The sequence below is a fragment of the Chroicocephalus ridibundus genome, chromosome 2 (assembly GCF_963924245.1).
Source record: "Chroicocephalus ridibundus chromosome 2, bChrRid1.1, whole genome shotgun sequence".
Taxonomy (NCBI): domain Eukaryota; kingdom Metazoa; phylum Chordata; class Aves; order Charadriiformes; family Laridae; genus Chroicocephalus; species Chroicocephalus ridibundus.
The window spans coordinates 7,646,251-7,665,472 of NC_086285.1; the positions used below are offsets into that span (position 1 = coordinate 7,646,251).

General features: G+C 41.2%; 1 protein-coding gene across 2 annotated transcripts in view; it reads right to left on the reverse strand.

Moving 5' to 3' along the window:
* Window positions 1-263: 263 nt before the first annotated feature.
* RHEB (Ras homolog, mTORC1 binding) overlaps window positions 264-19,222 on the reverse strand; it is a 41,862-nt gene continuing 22,903 nt past the window's right edge. Inside the window, exons 3-8 of one of the 2 annotated variants that reach the window (XM_063324363.1) lie at window positions 15,654-15,721; window positions 12,520-12,602; window positions 8,200-8,256; window positions 8,052-8,099; window positions 7,436-7,517; window positions 264-777 (exon numbers count right to left, since the gene is read on the reverse strand). In XM_063324363.1, the coding sequence (XP_063180433.1) occupies window positions 685-777; window positions 7,436-7,517; window positions 8,052-8,099; window positions 8,200-8,256; window positions 12,520-12,602; window positions 15,654-15,721 (431 nt within the window). In that variant the 3' untranslated portion in view covers window positions 264-684. The remainder of the gene's footprint in view (window positions 778-7,435; window positions 7,518-8,051; window positions 8,100-8,199; window positions 8,257-12,519; window positions 12,603-15,653; window positions 15,722-19,222) is intronic. The other variant, XM_063324364.1, reaches the window with a different exon arrangement.

The following is a 19,222-nucleotide window of genomic DNA, read 5'->3' on the forward strand; positions in this document are numbered from 1 at the left end:
AAACCCAAGCCGTCCCTTCCAAACCAGAGGCGTCACTTGTGCCTTCCTTCCCTGAGCTGGCACGAAGCACACCGAGCCGCTCGGCCTGCGGTTCTACTCACAAACAGTTGGGATTGCTCCCAAACCACTTCCCAAGCAATAGTCAAACAATCCACCGGCTCCAAGGATCTCGCGCCTCCTCTTAAGGTCAGCAGGTGAACATTTTTCACAACAACAAAAGAGTTGATACGGAGTAATCAACAAAAAAAATTATAAGCAGAACATTTAAGGTTTGCAGCTATTTTATTTACAAGTATACATTTAACACAAAGAAACACTGATATCCAAGCCTAGTTAATAGTAGTGTAACAATATGCATCATTTTGATGATTATTCTAACCAACAAACTACACTGAAAAATTAATGCCAGTAAAATTCTTGGTCATAATATTAAGAAATACAATATATAAATTGAAAATATGATTGCTTAAAATTTGAAAATGGAAGTGAAGCCATTTGCACAGGAGTCAGAGTTTAACATAATCTGAAGGGAAAGGCTCCAAACCAACTGTTTATCTTTCAGGTTAACAGAAGGAAAAAAAAAAAAATAAAAAAAAAGAAGCATAGTTTATCCTTAAAGATAATGGGCAGTTTTGCTTCTTCAGGTAGAATGTATTCCCAGTGTTTTCAGGTTTTGCAGTGGAATTACATTACTGAGCATGAAGACTTCCCTTGTGAAGCTGCCCCATCGATTTTTTCTGCCTCCAAAATTATCCTCTTAAAAACATCAACGGCAGTCTGCAAAGAGAGAGCACAAGGTTAGCAGGTGAGAAGAAACTGTCCACTTACCGAAAAAAAAAACAACACAGAAACAAAACTCCCCCCCAAAAATTAGCAGTTTTACTGGCTACACCAGCAGGTAAATGCACGTCCAACGCTTATTCCAAAATCAAAGAGGGAAAATACAGGAATTTCAGTTTTGAACGCAACCTTTGGAAGAAAAGCGTAACCCCTTCTCCACAGCCATCCTCAACCATCCTCTCTGTCACTGCAGGGAGGGCACGTTTAAACGGAGCCATACTCACAACAGAGCTAATAACCGTAATTCGGCTTTATTTTAAGTAGTAAGCTTGTGCCGAGTGACTGACACCATTGAAGATTTTGATAAACCAATTCATTTCCTCTAAGTAACCTTTAAGATTATAAGTAATTACAGAAGGCAGCAGACGTTTCAGCTCTCAACACTGACTTTGCACAGCCCCGTACGAGGGTTACTTGAACATTCTTGATCTTCTCATCTTCCCTATAGGTAAGACCAGTATTAGACATGGCGCAAGAAAGAACACAAGGGGAAAACGCGATCCAAATGAGCCACCGTCTAATATTAAGCAGCATCCAGTGATAAAGCCCTTCTGAGAGAAAGACATTTTATATTTTAAACAGCTTCAACTACAGGATAGCTATTGCCAACGCGGTCAGGCTCACCCAACCGTCCCAGCTTACTGTATGGAACAGCATTATACAGAGTTCCTCTGCAGAATCGGGAGCCACACGAGCACCGTGGATCCCTTCGCCCCTTCAGAGGGAAGGCAGTAAGTACTCTCCGAGTACCCACTCGAGTGATTCAGCAGATTTTACAGAAGAATTTGATTATGTGTAGCTAGGTTTTCGATGGGGTTTGGTTTGTTTTTAAGGATACTGAAAGATGGGGAGAATAAGGTGTCTGGGACATCATCATCAACGCTACTTGTGGTAAATACCTTATGCTGTTAATCTGCTATTTTCAGGATTCACTCAGTTTTAAGGGTTTCAAAACTGTATGCTAGCCTCCATCAGGATATGCAGAAACAACGACACGCAGCATCTGAAATAGTTTTATTCCTAAGTTACTTCTAGGCAATCCATACTACGGTCAAGGACAATTCTGAAGTACTTTTCTTCTCTAGAGTATTTTCATGTTGAAGATTCACCACCCAATCAGTACTTCAGCATGTTGAATCTTCAGCTTGGAAATGGTCTCCTGATCATCTCAGACGTGCCATTTTAAGTTTATCTAACCTCTAGCCACCCGTTTCAAGAATGCCAAGCACACGCTCCTGCAGGAGGAGAGTATATTCATTATATAAAAGCAGGCACTTTATGAAAGAAGGTAAAAAGGGAGTTTTGTTGGTTTTAATCAGTAGGCTGAAGAGCACCCAATGATATATGGCTGTGTGCTGACCTAACAGATGTTCTTCTGCCTCCACAAGGTATAATTCTTAATTGGATCACTTCCAAATTAATCCCATTGACTAAAGCAGCCCTAACAATCTTCAAGCAATCTTAACAAGATTAGACTGAATGTTAGAAGTTTCCTGTATTTATACCATTTGTGCACAGTACTATCTCTGGAACTATTTAAAATACTTCATCAGCTGGAAATAGAGTATTCCTCCATATAACGAAGATTCCCTGCAATCCCAACTGACTCCGACAGAGTGGCTCATTGGTCCAGCGCTATACAACACATTTCCAGGGCAAATTAGACTCTAGAAGCATGGTCAGGACTGCAACCGGTATCAAACCGGTGCGACTAATGAAGAGTTTCCCTTAATCAAAACTTGGTGATATACTGATTTATAAATAGACTGCACCAGTGCTTCCCGTCTTAGAATCGACATTGCCAATGGTTTCATTTTAATGCAGAAGTTCTTATTCCCCTGCTTCAAAGCAGCTATTTAAAAAAAAAAACCTCCACAACTTGTTCTGTCAACCAAGAAGCTGTACATTCTCTGTCAAAGACGTGCTGTTTGAAACGCTAAGATGTAGGAGTTCACAGGGCTTGTTAATTCACCGCACAGAAAATACGTGTTCACTGAGAAGGTTTAAGCACTGTCCCACAGGTAACTCTTAGGAATTTGTCACTGAGGCCAAATACGCTGAAGAATTTTAGAATGAGCTTTTAAACAACGCAGAAAGTTGTGTTTTGTGACAAGGAATAAAGAACGCAGCCAGACTTTATATACATCTGTCTCCATGCGGTCCAGTTACAGAACGTGGGTCACACCTACCCTACAGAAAGCCATCTGGATTTCTTCTGCCTTTCTCTCCCCAGGAATAAAACAGATGTCAGCCTGGGCAACGCACGCTGCTGAGAGGGATTAGCACTCTGCAGGAGACACCAGAGGCTCGACTGCTCCTGCAGATGTGCCCCTTGGTGCCATGGGACCAACAGCTCGGGAGGCGCAGTTCTCCTTGCACAAGTCGGGAAGCGGCTGCTGGGAGCCACCGCAGGAAGGTGCCAACCCCCAACCCCAGCCCACAGCCGCTGGAGTCACCCTCTGGTACGCCATATTTTTCAACTATGCAACTCTTGTATTATTTCAAAGAGGAAACTCTCAGCTGTTCATACTACCAGTTTATCTTGGCACAGAACTGGGCAAAGGAACTTGAGCAATAGTCAGGTAAAGGAAGAGAGCTTTCTCCCCCCATCCTTTGCCAGCCCAAACACGCTCTCCCAGGTGAGCACACCAGATCCCTGGAGAGGGGCTAAGATCCCAAACCACTCTGAAGCATTTACCGAGCACTGCATCTTCTGAGCTTGAAGATGAAGTTGCTCTTGAAAAAGAAGCAATGCCCAAGCAATTGCTTTTTAAGAGAGCTTCGTTTTGGTGAGAAGTAAACTTTTTACTACTACCTTGCCCCTTCTAAAACAAGTTTATCTAATGAATTTTGCAGAACTGGAGGAACAATTTGGCTGCTGATTAGTCCCCGAATTCTTCAAGTCAGCTCCTAGTTTCAACTGGGTTTAAGACCACTTTGGATTCTGGGTGTATTTCAAACAGTTACCAATTTATTGTACTGGGATTAAGATGAAGCATTCTACTATGGCTTAGGTGAAACAAAGTAGGGAATTCCACAAGAAAGGCCCAAAGCTCCTGAAGTTAGACAAAGCAGTTCAACGTATCTGGCAATAATTAAGCAGCTTGAGAAGGTACGTCAATTGCTGCCCAGCAGCAATCTAAAAGAGATCTTTTCCATTAAGTCTCAGAATTGCCTTCTCAAAGCCCAGGGATTTCCCTAGACGACTGATGTGTTGCTGATATGCAGGCTCCTCCAAAAGTCCTACCAGGTCACCCTGGGCTGGAGGAGCTGATACACAGCCTCAAATATATTTGACCTTGAGAAGTCTTGCCAGCCGCTACCATTTGTCATCACCACAGCTTTGATCTTTGCGCGTCTCTGCTTTCCATCTATTCAAAGTCATACCATTTCTGGAATGTGGTATCTTTTGATAACTCCTGGCAGAACAGGTCTAGTTTGCTGGAGTTAATCTATAGAACCATTTCAGTTGCCCAATATAGTAGGACTATGCTCCTAGGACTCTCACAGATGCTCCACAAAGGATTTTATTTTTGCCCAAAGTAGGAAGGGAGAAGAGTCAATGCTCTCCCACTCCCTTGTAGGGGAAGGAGCCTTTGCTCTTGGAACCTGTTACAGGGAATATGTTCTCTAGTTTCAGCAGTTCCTTGCAAACAGAGCTGTTATAAAGCATAGACTACATAGCTGATCAAGTCTGGTCTAACACCCATAGCAAGAAGACCTTCCCTCTTTGCTGCTGTGAAGAACATCACGTACCAAACCCATTTCAGACCAGCATACCAGAAATTGTCATGCTTTTGCTCCACATCCACCAAATACAGACGGCTAGGCTTCAGAGAGAAAGGATTAGCAGACTTCACCACAGTCAGGAAGGTCTGAGCTCTCTGCTGAAGTTCTTAAACTCTAAATTCCTAATCCAGTCCCACTCATCCCTTTAACTATCAAATCAGCTTTCTTTACAGCAAACAGAATCTGAAGCAGTTTTGGAAAGAGTTTGGACTTAATCTTGATAGGCAAGTTACATTTGCTGTACCAAGCCAGTAGAGGTGGTGATCTGGATGAACCTCCAAGCAAGAAGTGGCGACAGACTACTTCTTCCAGTAACGTTTACTTAGGCAAGGTGAACATTCAGTACCAGGAGAATGACAACACACCTTGTTACTAAGTTCAAAATAAACCCTTTCTACCCCCCAAAACCAGAGACAGTTTCAGAGTAAGAGAAGATATCCTGTCTTGATACAGGTCTATGTATCAGTTGTTTTGATCCTGTAAAATTAGGATTTGGAGGAAGAAAACCCCATGAGTTCAGAACTGCTCCTTGTCTATCTCATAGGAAGGGATAGATCCTACAATGCCTGATGCCTCCTTAATGCCTCACAGGTCCAGACTCCACACTTCGCTCTCAAAGCTCAATCCTGAGGTAAGCATTCCCCTGCCACTGCTTGTGAAAAGCCAGTTTTGGGCTCCTTCCCACTTTCTTTCATACATCCCAAGCCTCCAAAGGAAGCTTGCCAGAGAGCCTGCAAGATGGTCACATGCTGTGGGCACGCATCTCAGAATTGAGATATGATCTCCCAAACTTCTGAAGCCAGACAAATTTACAGTGTATTATGTAAGAGGCATGAAGGGGGAACTGTGTTCGAGTACCTGTTTCTAACAACCTGCGTCTAAATCCAGAGGGACAGAATTTACAGCGACCTGTGATCGCCGTTCTGAAGGATCCTGCTGGAAGGAAGGCTTAGTAAGAACACCTTTGACAGCAAGAACGAACACCACTTCTGATTTTTTGTGGGATTTATACAGGACTGTACAGAATTTTGAATATCTGACATACAATTGCCATTCTGATTTCCCTGGAGGCTATGAAGTTTGCTATATAAATTTCAGCTGCAGCGTATCTTAATACGGACAGTCTGAGACTAAGGGACAGACACAAATACATGGCAGTCAATGGGACTTTGTTACTGCAGCAATTTCAGATGTAAGACATGCCAAGCATCACATAGAGCTTTCAGCTTCTTTGCATAAATAAACTCAACCTTTTTTTCTTGAACTAAGAATAATACAAACTTCAGAAAAGATATTCTGCTAGATAGGAATTGCTATGCTGTTACACGTTGCAAATATACGCCAAAAGAAAAAGAGTACAGGCAATAGCTCTGCCTAACCTAGAAGCATTAAGTCATTTAAAATAAAGGGAGGGAAAAAATCAGGTGCTTTCAATTGGTTTATTCTTTACACTGTCAAATTAGTTTCCTTGGGTATGCATTGGAAGCTCTCCAGCAGTACAGAGAAGATATTGAGAAATTCCATGCTTTCATCATGCCCAATTTTGACAAGGTTAATGCAAATCTTAGCCAGAAACAGAAGTACAGATAAACTAACTCCAAGTGTTCCATATCTGGACGGGGGGGAAAAAAAAAATTCCCAAGTTTTTCTTCCAGGGAAAATCCAACTTTACTCAAGTAACTTGCGGAATCATTGACAACAGACACCAGACAAAAGCTATTTGTTTTGCTTTTGGGGCAGGGGACTGGGGAAGAAAGGCTGCTTAAACAAGCCCTGTCCCAGCTGAAGGATTGCCCTTTTGATTGTGCTGATGTTATCAAGCAGGACAAGGATGCCGTACGTTAGGTTAAATATGAGACAACATAAGCGTTTCTTCTGCATAAGGACTCATTTGTTTAAAATGAGCCTGACAATGACCTTTTGACCTTGTATGTCTATATTTTCAAAGAGCAAAGCTTTGATGCTGTTGAGACCTATAGAGAAAAAAATAGGAATTTGGAGGAGGGGGGAAAAAGGACACCTTCCCCCCCACGGTCCACAGCAGTTATCCATTACCTCAAGCCCAAACTAGGATGCTCTCGTAGCTTAGACACATGAAGTATGAAATCATGACTAAGTATTATTAACAGCCACAGGAACAAATTCAAATACCACAATATATTTAGGACACATTTTAAAGAAAGTTAGAGCAATGAAAAATAAGATATTATTTAATATGTAATCAAACACTATTTCTGTGATAGGAAACGGATGAATGTAAATGTGTGTGGGTTATATTGTGTCAGATCGTGCAGCTTCCCCACAGCTGTATCACAGCAGTGTCGGGCAGCCTCTGCTGTATTCTCACGTTTTTCTGTTTGCCCCCACCGTGGGCCCAGAAAATGATTATTCCCCACATCAGAGAAACCGAGCCTTGTCCGGCACCTTAAAGTGTGAGGTTCACCCTCTTACACCCACTCGCTCCTCCGCAACCGCAATGACCTCCTATTTAAGGTAACTGCAGCAGATCACAGACCCTGTTCCACCCACCACATGGATTTGAGTTTTAGTTTGTCACTAAGTGTTCTGCTGTCTTCAGTGAAGCGTAACTTTCAGTTTTTCACTTCCTCCTTCCATTTACAGTTGGATGGAAGAAACTTGTACACATAAACCTGAATGCAGACAGCCATTTTGTTTCCAACCATCTACACAAAATATCTGTACAGTACAAGCAAATACTTTAGCTTCCTTTATTAAGTGAAACTATGAAACTATGAGTCATTCCATTACATTGCTATTTGAATAAAATGCATCTTAAATCCGTTACCTGATTTTCTTTAGCAGAAGATTCCAAGAAAGCTGCATTCCAGGATTCTGCTAAAGCTTTCCCTTCTTCATAGCTGATCACCCTGACCAAAGGGGAAAAGAAAAAAAAAAAGTATGTTTCTTTGTACCTTGCAAAAGAATTGGAATTTGATACGTCAGGAAAGACCCAAGTACTGAAGCACATAAATGCATGTAGTAAGAATGTTCTGTGAAGTCTGATCCAGAGCATTTGCTTTTGGCTGCTGTCAAATACACTACTGGGCCAGGTAAAACTGCTATGCGACCCAGAAGAGCAGTTGTCCCAAAGTATTGCTTTGTATTCATAATCTGTAATATCATCTGGTATTTCACAGTTGTGAAATTACACTTCTGTTACTTGTTTTGAAAAAAACCCAAAGTATTGAATGACCGTCCCTGGAAGCTTATAGCAAAAGTCAACATTACAACAGAAGTTCATGGCTCCTAGTTCACATTCTGGACACAATGCCTTTGCCAGTACCTTATTTTAACCTACAATTTGATTTTAGTTACGGAAAGCCAAGAACAAAACTAGCGCATTGCAGCCACAGGAATGCCGGCTGCTGTCTTGCATTTCACACATACTGGAGTTCACATACCGTTCCATATGCAGGTCTTTTTTATTTCCAACCAGCATAATGGGTATTCTGTGAAAGAAAGTTCAGAACTTCAGAACAGTTACAGTATACTGAACAAAGTACTAGTAACATGCCTGCAATGAAATGAGATGAAAGTGTCACTACTTACTGGACTTTTCCCACCATATCCAATAACTTGCCATGGATAACTTTTATCACTTCAAAACTGCAAAATAAAGGGATGAAGTCACACATGCACTCCGATGTTTATCCTTAATACCCAATACACAAGCAATTAAATGCATATGTAGGTTGCTGTGTTTAAAACTTAACTTTATGTATAGTGGCAGAACTACAAAGATGCTGAACGTCTTACCGATTCGCGTACAACAGACAAAATGGCCCCAGAAGCAGCAAAGACTAGTCTATGCCTACCAGGATAGCCTCCCCAGTTACGGTATTTGCAGAAATAAATTACATTACCCAGGACAGATGCATCTAACAGAATCACTTAAAAGCCCCTCCCACCTCTCATCTGGTCTGTATCTGCAGTAAGAAATTTAACTGCGCGAGTTCAACAATCCTGGATGAGCATGTTTCAAAGAAAAAGTATTTAGTTAAGCACACTGCACCTTAAAAGAATACATTTCATTATTTTTTTTTAAGAACACTTAGTTCATATAGAATTCTTTAGTTTTATTTATGTGAAAGCCAAAAGAAGCCTAAATTCTAATTTTCTATGGAAAGTGAGCAAACTGATCTGTAAGATGTTATCGAGACAGTGGTTGTTCAAATACTTGTTGTCTGTCCACCTACCGTGTACATGAAGGTTGGATGACGGCAGATAAGAAGCAGTACTGCGAAATACCAAGAAGCTGAAACCCTCACTAAAAATCCACTGCATTTGACATTTAGTACTTTTGAGAACAAGCTATAAATGGGGTTGAAGAGCAGATGTTGTGCTCCTCTAATCACATTATGGAAAAAATGCTGGGACATGAAGCGCACAATTCAGATTTGTTTTAAGAGAGAGGCACAGGCTCACATGGGAGACACGCAACTAGACAACAAAAAAGTGACCCGAACTTTTCCAACTTCCAAGGCTGTTAGCTACAGGCAGTGTCTTGACTTGCACTGCATTTCAATTAGCATCGAAACTCTTAAAAAATAGAGCAGCGCTCAAACACACTTCCAACTCAGAGCTCTCAAAGAGCTGGTGCCTAAAAACACTATTTGAGCTATCATTAAAACTTCTCACTTCTGGAACAATAAATGCTACCGTATTTAAGAAGGATTTTCTGTCAAGTAGGTCAATTTGTCTGGACTTCAGCAATAATTTTTGAGACTGAGTAGAACACAATACTTCTCCATGTTCAGCTAATAGCTTTAGTATATCCTACTAAGAAAATTAGTTCTTTGCAAACAAAAGCATGACTTAGTCTGGCACAACTTATTAACTCAAGTACAATACTACATATTACATTAAAATGTGGAATCAATGAAAGAACTTTAGGGTTACAAATAGGTTATGCTAAAAAGGTATTAGTGAAATTCTGGTCTTGAGAACTTGTCTTCGACTTCCATTCTTATAATTATTTCAAAAATAAGAGTTAAATGGAGCTTGGTTGTGTCAAAGAGGCGTTGCTATACATAGAACTAGGTGGCCCTGCAAACTGAAAGAAGAATAAAAATACTACAAAACCCCCTTTGCTACAGACCACAAAACTGTTTCTCAGTCTGAAGCAACAGGAAAGATCTAGCGTGCTAGCCACAGGATAACTGAATCACTAAGACGATACAATCACTGTTTCCTTGCCACTATTAGGCGTGTTGTTTCCATCAAAGCCACCATGCCACAGCACAGCACCCCAGCGAGTCCTCACCTGAGGCTCCAGTGCAAAATGTTCGTGTTCAACTTGGGCTCTTCCGTTTACCAACTCTGTGTACCTATCTGCTTGCCTACGATAGTTCACAAGCTCCTTTTTCAGTAAAAATACTACCAATAAACAACTGATCTTTGTTAGCAGATCAAGGTGGAAACCAAAAGAGAAGCACTATTTAAATTCAAAAGACAATTCTGACACAGAAACAAGCTGCTACTGCCAGGAATGAAATCGGCTTGACCAGATCAACTTAATGTTCTAGAAAGCTTTCCAAATTAAGAAGTCTAGAAGGAGCAGGGACACACTTCAAGACAGACATTGACCAATCCAAACAGAGCATCATCACATCAAGTCGTGAAACAGCACGAGATCTGGAGACTATAAGAAGTTCTTTCCAGTTCTGTCAAGCAAATAGGGTTACAGCAAACAGCTCAATGCGTGAAATACAACAAAAAAAAAAATTACTAGCTGTCAGAGAAATGTGTTATACAAAATCATGTAACCTAGCAAGATACAAAATTGGAATTTAATTAAGCTGAATTAGAACAAAAGCCTTCCAGTAACCTTGCTGCTGAGAGCCTGGGAATATGAAAAATGTAGGGCGTTAGCTTTTACTCAAGTAGTCCCACTTAAACTTCCCACCAGAGGCTAGGAGGGAAGACAATAGTTTTAAAAGGGCATTTCTAGTAAGTTTGCTGTCAAAGCTCTCACCCCTGCTGGATCAATACTTGGATCAATACACACACTTTGACAGAAGTCAAGACAGATGGTGACTGCAATTTGATTGCCTGGGCAAGTCATCTATGCTAAGTATGGCGGAAGATCTTTCCTACTGCCTAAACACTGTCTTGATACAGAGCATAAGGAATTGAACAAGACAGGATCATTGATATTTTGAAATATAAAGGAAGAACCAAAAACCTCGGAATAAACTCATCAAGACTAAAATACTGATGAAAAGACCATCTACCTACAGTTTAACATAACTCGTTCTGTTAGTATTTTTACCAGGATTTGGTTTTTGTTTTAACTGATTGAATCCTACCACAGAAAACAGATTTTCATTTCTTCATCTGTGTTGCTAAGCTCAAGACATCACAGAGCAACAACTGGAGCAGCTGAAAAAGAACACGTCCTTTAGCTGCCAAGCAGGGAACAGCAGAAGCTGCAGAAGCCTCCAAGCGATCCACGTTGATTTTAGTCAAAGACATTGCTGTCCTCACAATATGACTTAGCAATGAACATTTTTCCATTCACTTTAGGAGCGGAGGATTGTCTACTTAAGGCTGAAAATACTACCTCCTATTTCATACAAGCTACTCAGCATCAACACTGAACGTCTCATTAAAAAAAAAAGGGGGGGTGGGGAAAGAACTTAGGTAATCTCTAGACAGACATGAAAGCCTAACATCTGTTGCATTTCCTCCAGATCACATGTGCTCGCCCCTCACTACTTCAGAACTAACGATAAAAACCAAGAATAAAAAACAAGAAAAGGCTGTGAAAATCTGTTCAACATTAAAGACCTCGCAAGCAATGGAAGTCTGTAACCAGACCATATCCTTTCTTTGAGAAGCACAGAAGAGCCAAAGGGCAAGTTGTTTTACCAATATTTTATGATGACCTACTAAAAAGCACTCAAGATGCCCAGTTTTGTTTGATTCAGAGGAAAAGACGTGGAACACTTCAGAACTTAGAAAAAGCTGATCGGCTTCCTTGCAAGTAGGAGGGAAGCATCAACTTCTCTTCTACTTGATCAGAGTGAAAGGTCTAACATCTTAATCAGTTGACTCAAACAAAAATTTAAGAAAATAGCATTATTTTGACTGTCATTACAAACATGCTGTGTAATATTACAAAATTAAGACCTATTCAAGAATGACCGGTATTTAAACAAAGCAAGACGACCAGAGGAAGGGACAAAACAACAGAAGATGACAAAGCCTCACAAAGGCTGAGATGCATCTTGCAAGTAAATGACTCCAGCTGTGATGGACTCTGTCCTCACATCAGAATGCACAGCTAACAGCAAGGATAAAATAGATACTCTAGGAAAATTTTCAAATAAGATTATTTACTGCAGCACATCAAGAGTGTGTCAACGGGCCAAAAATCATATATTGCTATTTATATGAAAATTTCTGATTGTTAACCAGAACGATCCAAGACAAGAAGTCACAGAAGTCTCAGTACAAGCTACAAGGCTGAGGGACTGATCTAGCAACTACTTGGGTACATCACATAGATGTACAATGCCCTTTAGGTTCATACTTCAGTCTGCCTTTGTCTCTGATGTTAGAGCAATGGACTCTACTTACACCTGAAATCATTCTATGTACTTTTACTTACACCTCAAAACAATGTAGTTCAGCATTGTCTCAATTCTTACATGGCACCTTGCACATTAGTCTGCAATGTGTCTGTGACATTTGGATCTGAGGGGAAATTTCTGAAGAAACATTAATTTAAACTTCCATTATACTTCTAAGGGAAAGAGATGTTAAATGAATTAAACACATGTAAAGAAAATATAGCAGAGGCAGGAGCTGAACCCAGAATATATCTCATTAACATCTGAACCGGAAGATCACAACAGATTTTATTACCTTTTTATTGACGTGACTGAATAAACAAGAATGTAGCCATTGATGTCTATGGAGTACGTCTGAGGAAATATGGAGTATTCATCCTGTAGAAGGAACGTTGCATTTAAAATTAGTTACTGCCACAGTTCAGAACTTGATGCTAGCAGAACACCATCTGTAAGTTGGTCACATTTGTAAGACATGAGGTGCGGGGCCATTTTGTATAGGAAGTACTTTCAGAATTAAGTTTTTTCATCGTAGTGTCAGATGGGGAACCTTTACCAAATTAATAGAAGGCTGAGTCAGCCTGTATACTCTAAAATTTAATCCACAGCTTTTTTGGTTTATTCCCTCTAAGACTATGGATCAGCTAAAGCTACTCCCAATCCTCTTATCCTGCTTAATTATCAGTTTGTATTAGTACAAAACATCCACTCTGTCCTACCACTAATTAGCAATTACGCCTCTTATCTTGCTGGTGTTACATTTTAAATTCGTAATTTCAACAGCTGACAACAGGATCTAGCAGTTCATAATTTCAAGTGGTGCTGATCACATCTAAATTACCTAAGGGATCTTTGAGGAACTGAATAACCGTGTCTTACTAACTAATGCTTATCAACTACAGATGCAAAAAATATGGTTATTAGTTGCTTTATGACTAGGAGTTTACATTATACAAGTGTTTAATTAAAAAAACCCCAAACAAACCAAACAAAAACCACAACAAACCCACCAAAGAGAACACCAGAAACTTAATCCTTGAATTTATTACCCCTGTAGAAAAGGGAACTAGCTAGATCGGCAAATGAAACAAACTGACATATTGCAGGAAACGCAACATAAATACTATGAAACCCATGTTAAAACCTAAATTGCTCTAACGGATATTTCCAGGAAACATTTCCATCTTGATGAGAGCCATACTACTTAATGTACGAGTTCTCAAATTTTTAAACCTATGCTTCTCAAGATGTTAATTTTAGCTTAAGATCACATAACCTCTCTGTGTATTGTCATGACTGAACAGATGGAGCAATGCAATTACGCAGCTTAAGTCTAGACAGCCAAAAGGAATCAAACTTCCTGAACTGGCAAATGAGGAAAAACCCTTTAGAAATCAACTTCACAGATTCAGCCAAAAAAGCTGGAAAGAATAACACTTGACAAAAGATGCCCTTATTCGCCCTTATTGCTACACACGGAGGGCAGCCCTCCCCCACCTTCACTGAAATGCCAAACTGCCACTTCAGTTGGCCCTGTAATCCCAAAGTCAATACAGAAGGGCTCTGAGCTAGTTTGTGTGCAGAACAGGTGAAAGTGCAACTCTGTAGTCGTTTGACTTTACCCGGAATTTCTCAGGATTGCTCCAGCTGGAATTTGGTGTTAGGTAAGATTTCCTTTGGCACTCCTCTGATCCTGAACCAAGACTCCTGTTTAACTGAACTACGCAAATATGAATAGATAACCGTGAAAGGTAAAGAGACACAGGACAGAAGAGGAGTACCAAGAAAAATAAGTGCCATAACCTCAACTCTTTTTAGTTCATTACTTAATTTTTAGCTTGTTAGGAGAAGGAAGAAAAGCTGCAATGCTTCCTGGAATTTGTGGGCCAAATTAAGAACTTTGCCAAGTGATTAAACAACATAGCTGTAACTTTTCAAGTATATAACAAACCTACAATATAATCCTTGCTATGCTGCATACACGTGAGGACTCCCGATGGATCATTAAGCAAGACAGACTTATAAAAGCAATCTGTCCAAGTCACACCCTCCATAACCCAACATCATCTCTCCCCTCTGACACTGTGAGCCAGAACTCAAAGTTCAAGTCATTTATAGGAAGAATCAAATCTGAAAATAACCACAGGCTGGGAAAGAAGTTATTTTGGTTTTACAATACCGTATAACATTAAACCGACCCTAAAATAAACCTCAGCAATAGAGGTATGTTACCAGTGAAGTTACCCTGCCTTCCCAGAAGGCCATTTCTTCCTCAAAGACAAATAACCTTGCTCTCCTCTGCAGAACATTCCCCATCAAACAATCTTGCCCCAAAACCTGTCGCCAGCATCGGATTTCTGATCACTTCAGACACCTCTGACAGATTATACGTGGATATAGCGTTGCTGATTAGCACCACAAGCTGACACCGTATAAATACAGCATGGTTATTCTTAAGTCACTTCAAAGAAAGCGATCAAACATACCTAGAAGGTTACAACCCTTCTGAATAGTCTCCCAGCTATGAACAAGCGTCCTGCAGCTTTAAAGTCTTAAGTGCTGGCAGCGTATTTTACAACACTTAACATTGTTTAACAGTACTCGTATTTTGGAAAAACCCAAAGGCGTAGTATCAGAAATCACAGAAGGTAAGAACATCTAAGCAATAAAAAGTTTAGGATAAAAATACAGGGTTTAACAGTCCCTACTCTGCTTTTTTTCTTAATATAGAGTCTTTCAAAAGGCAGAGCACTGCTGTGCATGGAACGTGCGGTGCGAGTTGAGGCAAGCAGCACTATATAATGAACACCTGCACCGCACGGAGCTACCGACCACGCTACAGGACACGCGTTCACTGTGTCCTGTGCTCCCTGTCATTACACGAAGGCTCAGAAGCACGCATGAACCATCACCTAAAAATGTCAACAAACCGCAGTAGTTTATTGGTAGCCCAGTCAGTACGACCTATATATGCATGTCTGTCTGTTCCCCATGACTATTTCATGGATCCAAGTCACAGTGGTGCAGCTGGAGCACACAAACAGTAAAAAGTCATTAAAAACTTCTCCATGGTTTATTGAAGTGACATTTTCCATCTAAAGCAAGACTGCTGGTTTAGTCTGTAGCTGTCAAGCAAGCTACTCATGAACTTTTGGTACAGAGTTAAGGCAGTTCCCTCCTTACTTTTGTAGGCATACATTCAATAGTCAGGGGAAAAAAAAAAACAAAACAAACAACAAACAAAACCAGAACAAAGCCTTTAAATGAACACTACAGAAACATTGCTCCTTAGTGACTAAAGGACAAGGCAGAACCATTTAAGTGAACCTTCACCTTTGGATGTATGGTCGCTACCAACTTAGCTCTACAGAGCGTGAATACCTGCTGTCTTAACTCTGAAGAAAGTTTAAAGAAAGAAAGATAACTTACTTGGCCAGCAGTGTCAACCAGCTGAAGATGATATTCTTGGCCATTTACTGTGATCAGTTTTGTAAAAGCTAGAACAAACAAATACATAAACATGTCAGAATTCTACACGAGGAAGGGATCAGAAGTCACTCACCTACGCCACTGTCAACCAAGACGCTAAGAAAAAGAACTTTAGTTATAGGCTTTAACGTAGCAGTAAAAGGCGAGATCGGGTGGCTGTACTTTTAACTATTGCATTGCAGATAATGAAACTCAGAAATTTGCTTTAAGATTTCAAATTTCAGAAGACTCTCACATTGTATGCAGCAGTTTCTCCTTTACTTACTTAAAAGGAAAGGGTAAAAAGGGTTCTTACATGTATTTCTAAGAGACTTCCAGGCAGCTGTAATTTGTGGTAATACAAGACACTATCAGCATCAAAGCTAAGTTTGAACTTATTATAGGATATTTCCCCAGTTTCCAAACAGTTTAGCATATAAATTTCCTAAATGTAAACACCATGAGGTAAATGATCTGGATTAAAAATAAATAAAAATCTTAGGGGGCTAAAACACACAGAGCCTAACTTATGAATATACTAAACCCCAATAAGAAGAATTTAGCTAAAAATACACCATGTTGCTTTCATATTCACTGTAGCTACCAGCCTATCTATTCCTCGGCCAGGAAGTACATTCAGTCCCTAGAAGCGATGAGAATTGCTTCTCTTCCTCGGATTCATGAAATGCCAACGCACTGTGAGCGGAGGAATCTCACTCAGTGTTTGTATTATGCAACTGCAAAAGCAAACAGTGCCACAGCTCCCGCAGGAATAATGTACTACCGAGCACTACGTGTACCAACCAGAGCTCACAGACCCGGCTCCAGAGCTTCACCCTGGCCTTCATGTTGCACTCGAGACACAATTACTGGACAGTACGGATAAACTGAGTAAAGTTTGTGTTGTCCTCTGGTTGAGGTGGTTTTCCCAAATACCAACAGTCCTACGAAGCTTCATCTTTCCTTGCAGGGATGATCAGGGAAATAGCTAACACTGCAGCGACCTGTTCATCATGCTCTAAGTTGTCCAACAGCTTCCCGAAGCTGCAAAGTTGAATGTTCTTGATCCCGCTGTGCAGTCTCCAGCCTACGCCTTCTGGGTTTCGTACAGGGTCTCCTAGAAGCTGAAGTTCGCCAACTTTCCTCCTCCCCGTCAATGCTCGTTGCCCTGTCAAGTCTCCACAATGTGAGTATTCTCTTGAGTAAGTGGGCTGAAATATCTGAAACTGGGAGTTTCAACCCACCTAGTAAATCAAAGGACCCTTTTTAAGAAAAAGAAGCAATTCAAACAGCAAAGTCAAACTAACAGAGTGCCTAAATAAAGTGTACATACAGTTGCCATTACAATACCAACAAGTGCAATTTGAAACAGAGATCTCCTACCTCACCCTCTCCGTCCCCTAAGCAAGCCGCCTTAGCACACATGCGCACAAGCCACTCGCAAGTCACTGTCTGGACACTTGCCATCACTGCACAAAATTTTAGGGTTATGAAGCAAGAATCCACAACAGCGCTTTGCCCTGGATGAATACTGTGGTGGGGACAGAAGCAACCGTTTGTTGGAACAGATGTTAACAGGCAGCATTGCTATATACAGTATCACTGCTTCAAGTCAGAGGGAAAACAGACTCATCCGGAGAGGTACAGCATTAGCAGGTATATGAAAAATAACAGTCTCTAGTCTCTTGACACTTCACATACACATCAAAGCACCCTGCAATCAAAGTAGCTTCAAGAGCCTCGTGAAGTTAATATTTAAAAAGGAACAGAGACAGATGGTAGCTTTTTCAGACTATTCTAGAAGCCTAGAATAGACCCAGCGAAGACATCGTCATCATCGGTACTGGAAGCAGAGTGTGACAGAGCCAGGGGAAGGGAAACAGTGGAGGAGTCACCACAGACTGGGTGAGGAGAACTGTTAGCTCTGCGCAGAGGCTTGTAGCACTAGGATCAGCCCACTGCATGAACACAAGCCTGCTTTGCTGCAGTCATAATTAATGACTCCCGTTTCTTTGCTGAAGCTTTTTAAAAAAATTCCTGGTAAGAATTTCATCTTGGGAAAAACCTGCAGCTGTATTAAATGTGATTAGTGATCCACAGGTCCCCTCGATCCAGAGGAAGTCTTCACTTCCAATTCCATCATCTACCATCCTGGGACATACTGCCTTCTGCTGTGCCTGTGAGTGAGACAAACAACCGATAATACCATCGCAGCACAGTGATCTTCCTGGTACGCCAAGGACAGATTTCAGCAGACCTGAACAATCTCTGCAGTCCTAGTCATGACGTGAGCATCTGTGAAACGCTGCTCATGAGCTGAAGGATGGGTAAAAACTGTTTCAGCTCCACGAAGCACACAGATCTTGGAACAAGACACACTTACACCCTGCAACACTTCACTCAAGTGTAGCTATATGAAGAAAGCTGCAATCCCCACCCTCACCTACAATTGTTTCTAGTTCTGATGCACTGCTGAAACTTGAAGGATTTGGTGCTGCAGTGCACAGCACAGCACCAGATATATGCGTACAGTTCAGAGCGCAGCAGGCAACAGCTGCGCTGCAACAAAACTAAAGCCACTTTGCCATCAGGGAAGATTCTGGTAAAATTACACAAAAAGCGCGGCCCTGAATGCTGCTACAGCTTAGCAGAAGTGTAACACGGGGCAACTCCATCAGCTGCTGATCATCATTACCCTAATATCAAGTATATTTCAATTAGGCCGACATGAATGAAATGATTTGCATGTGCAACTGAAATGACAGCTGCTGCGAAAACAAGACATTATGATTAAAAAAAAAATCAGTACCAAGCATCCGAATGCAGGCTACTGAGTAAAGGTAGCATTATTCCCATAGCTGCTGCCTGGTAGCTAAATACAACCCTCTCGTAAGGGCTCCTTGGTTACTACCTTCTGCATCCCTTTCCACTTGTCTTCATTCCAAAGTCAATGCCTGTCACTAATCTGTCAGGACATCTTTTACACCACTGAGATATGCAATGCAACAGAGCTATTTTTAATTTTTCTCAGAAGCTTCATTTGCACCCCTTGAGAAGGCTGCTCATCGGCAGCTCCTGGGAAGAAGCATACTTCACCCCTCCAGCGCAGCTGCCATGACATGCATGGAAGAAGTTTAGCCTTAAAGATACTTCTAGCAGACCCATCTAAACCTATAGGTATCCCCCTCCAAAACTACTAGGGTGCCTCCAGCCCACCCTCCATTTCTACTATGCTTCTACTCACAATTGTATTAAAAAACATGGGATGGAGGTAGGAAGCCCTTGGGGGAAGACTGTTCCTTTCCCTGGGTAGCTACTGAGCCTGTTTAGGGGAGAAAGGAAGACCACAGAGCTGCGGCACAGTTCCAGAAGCCTCTCCGACACTGAAAAGAAAAGCAGTGAGCAGCCAGGCAGGCCTCAGAGGAGCTGGAGAAGACATTTTTAAGACTCAGGCAGTTAAGTCAGCTTTCCTGCAACACAAAGTCACTGAATTAATGATAACCAAAGCCATCCCTGCAAAGATGGGGGTG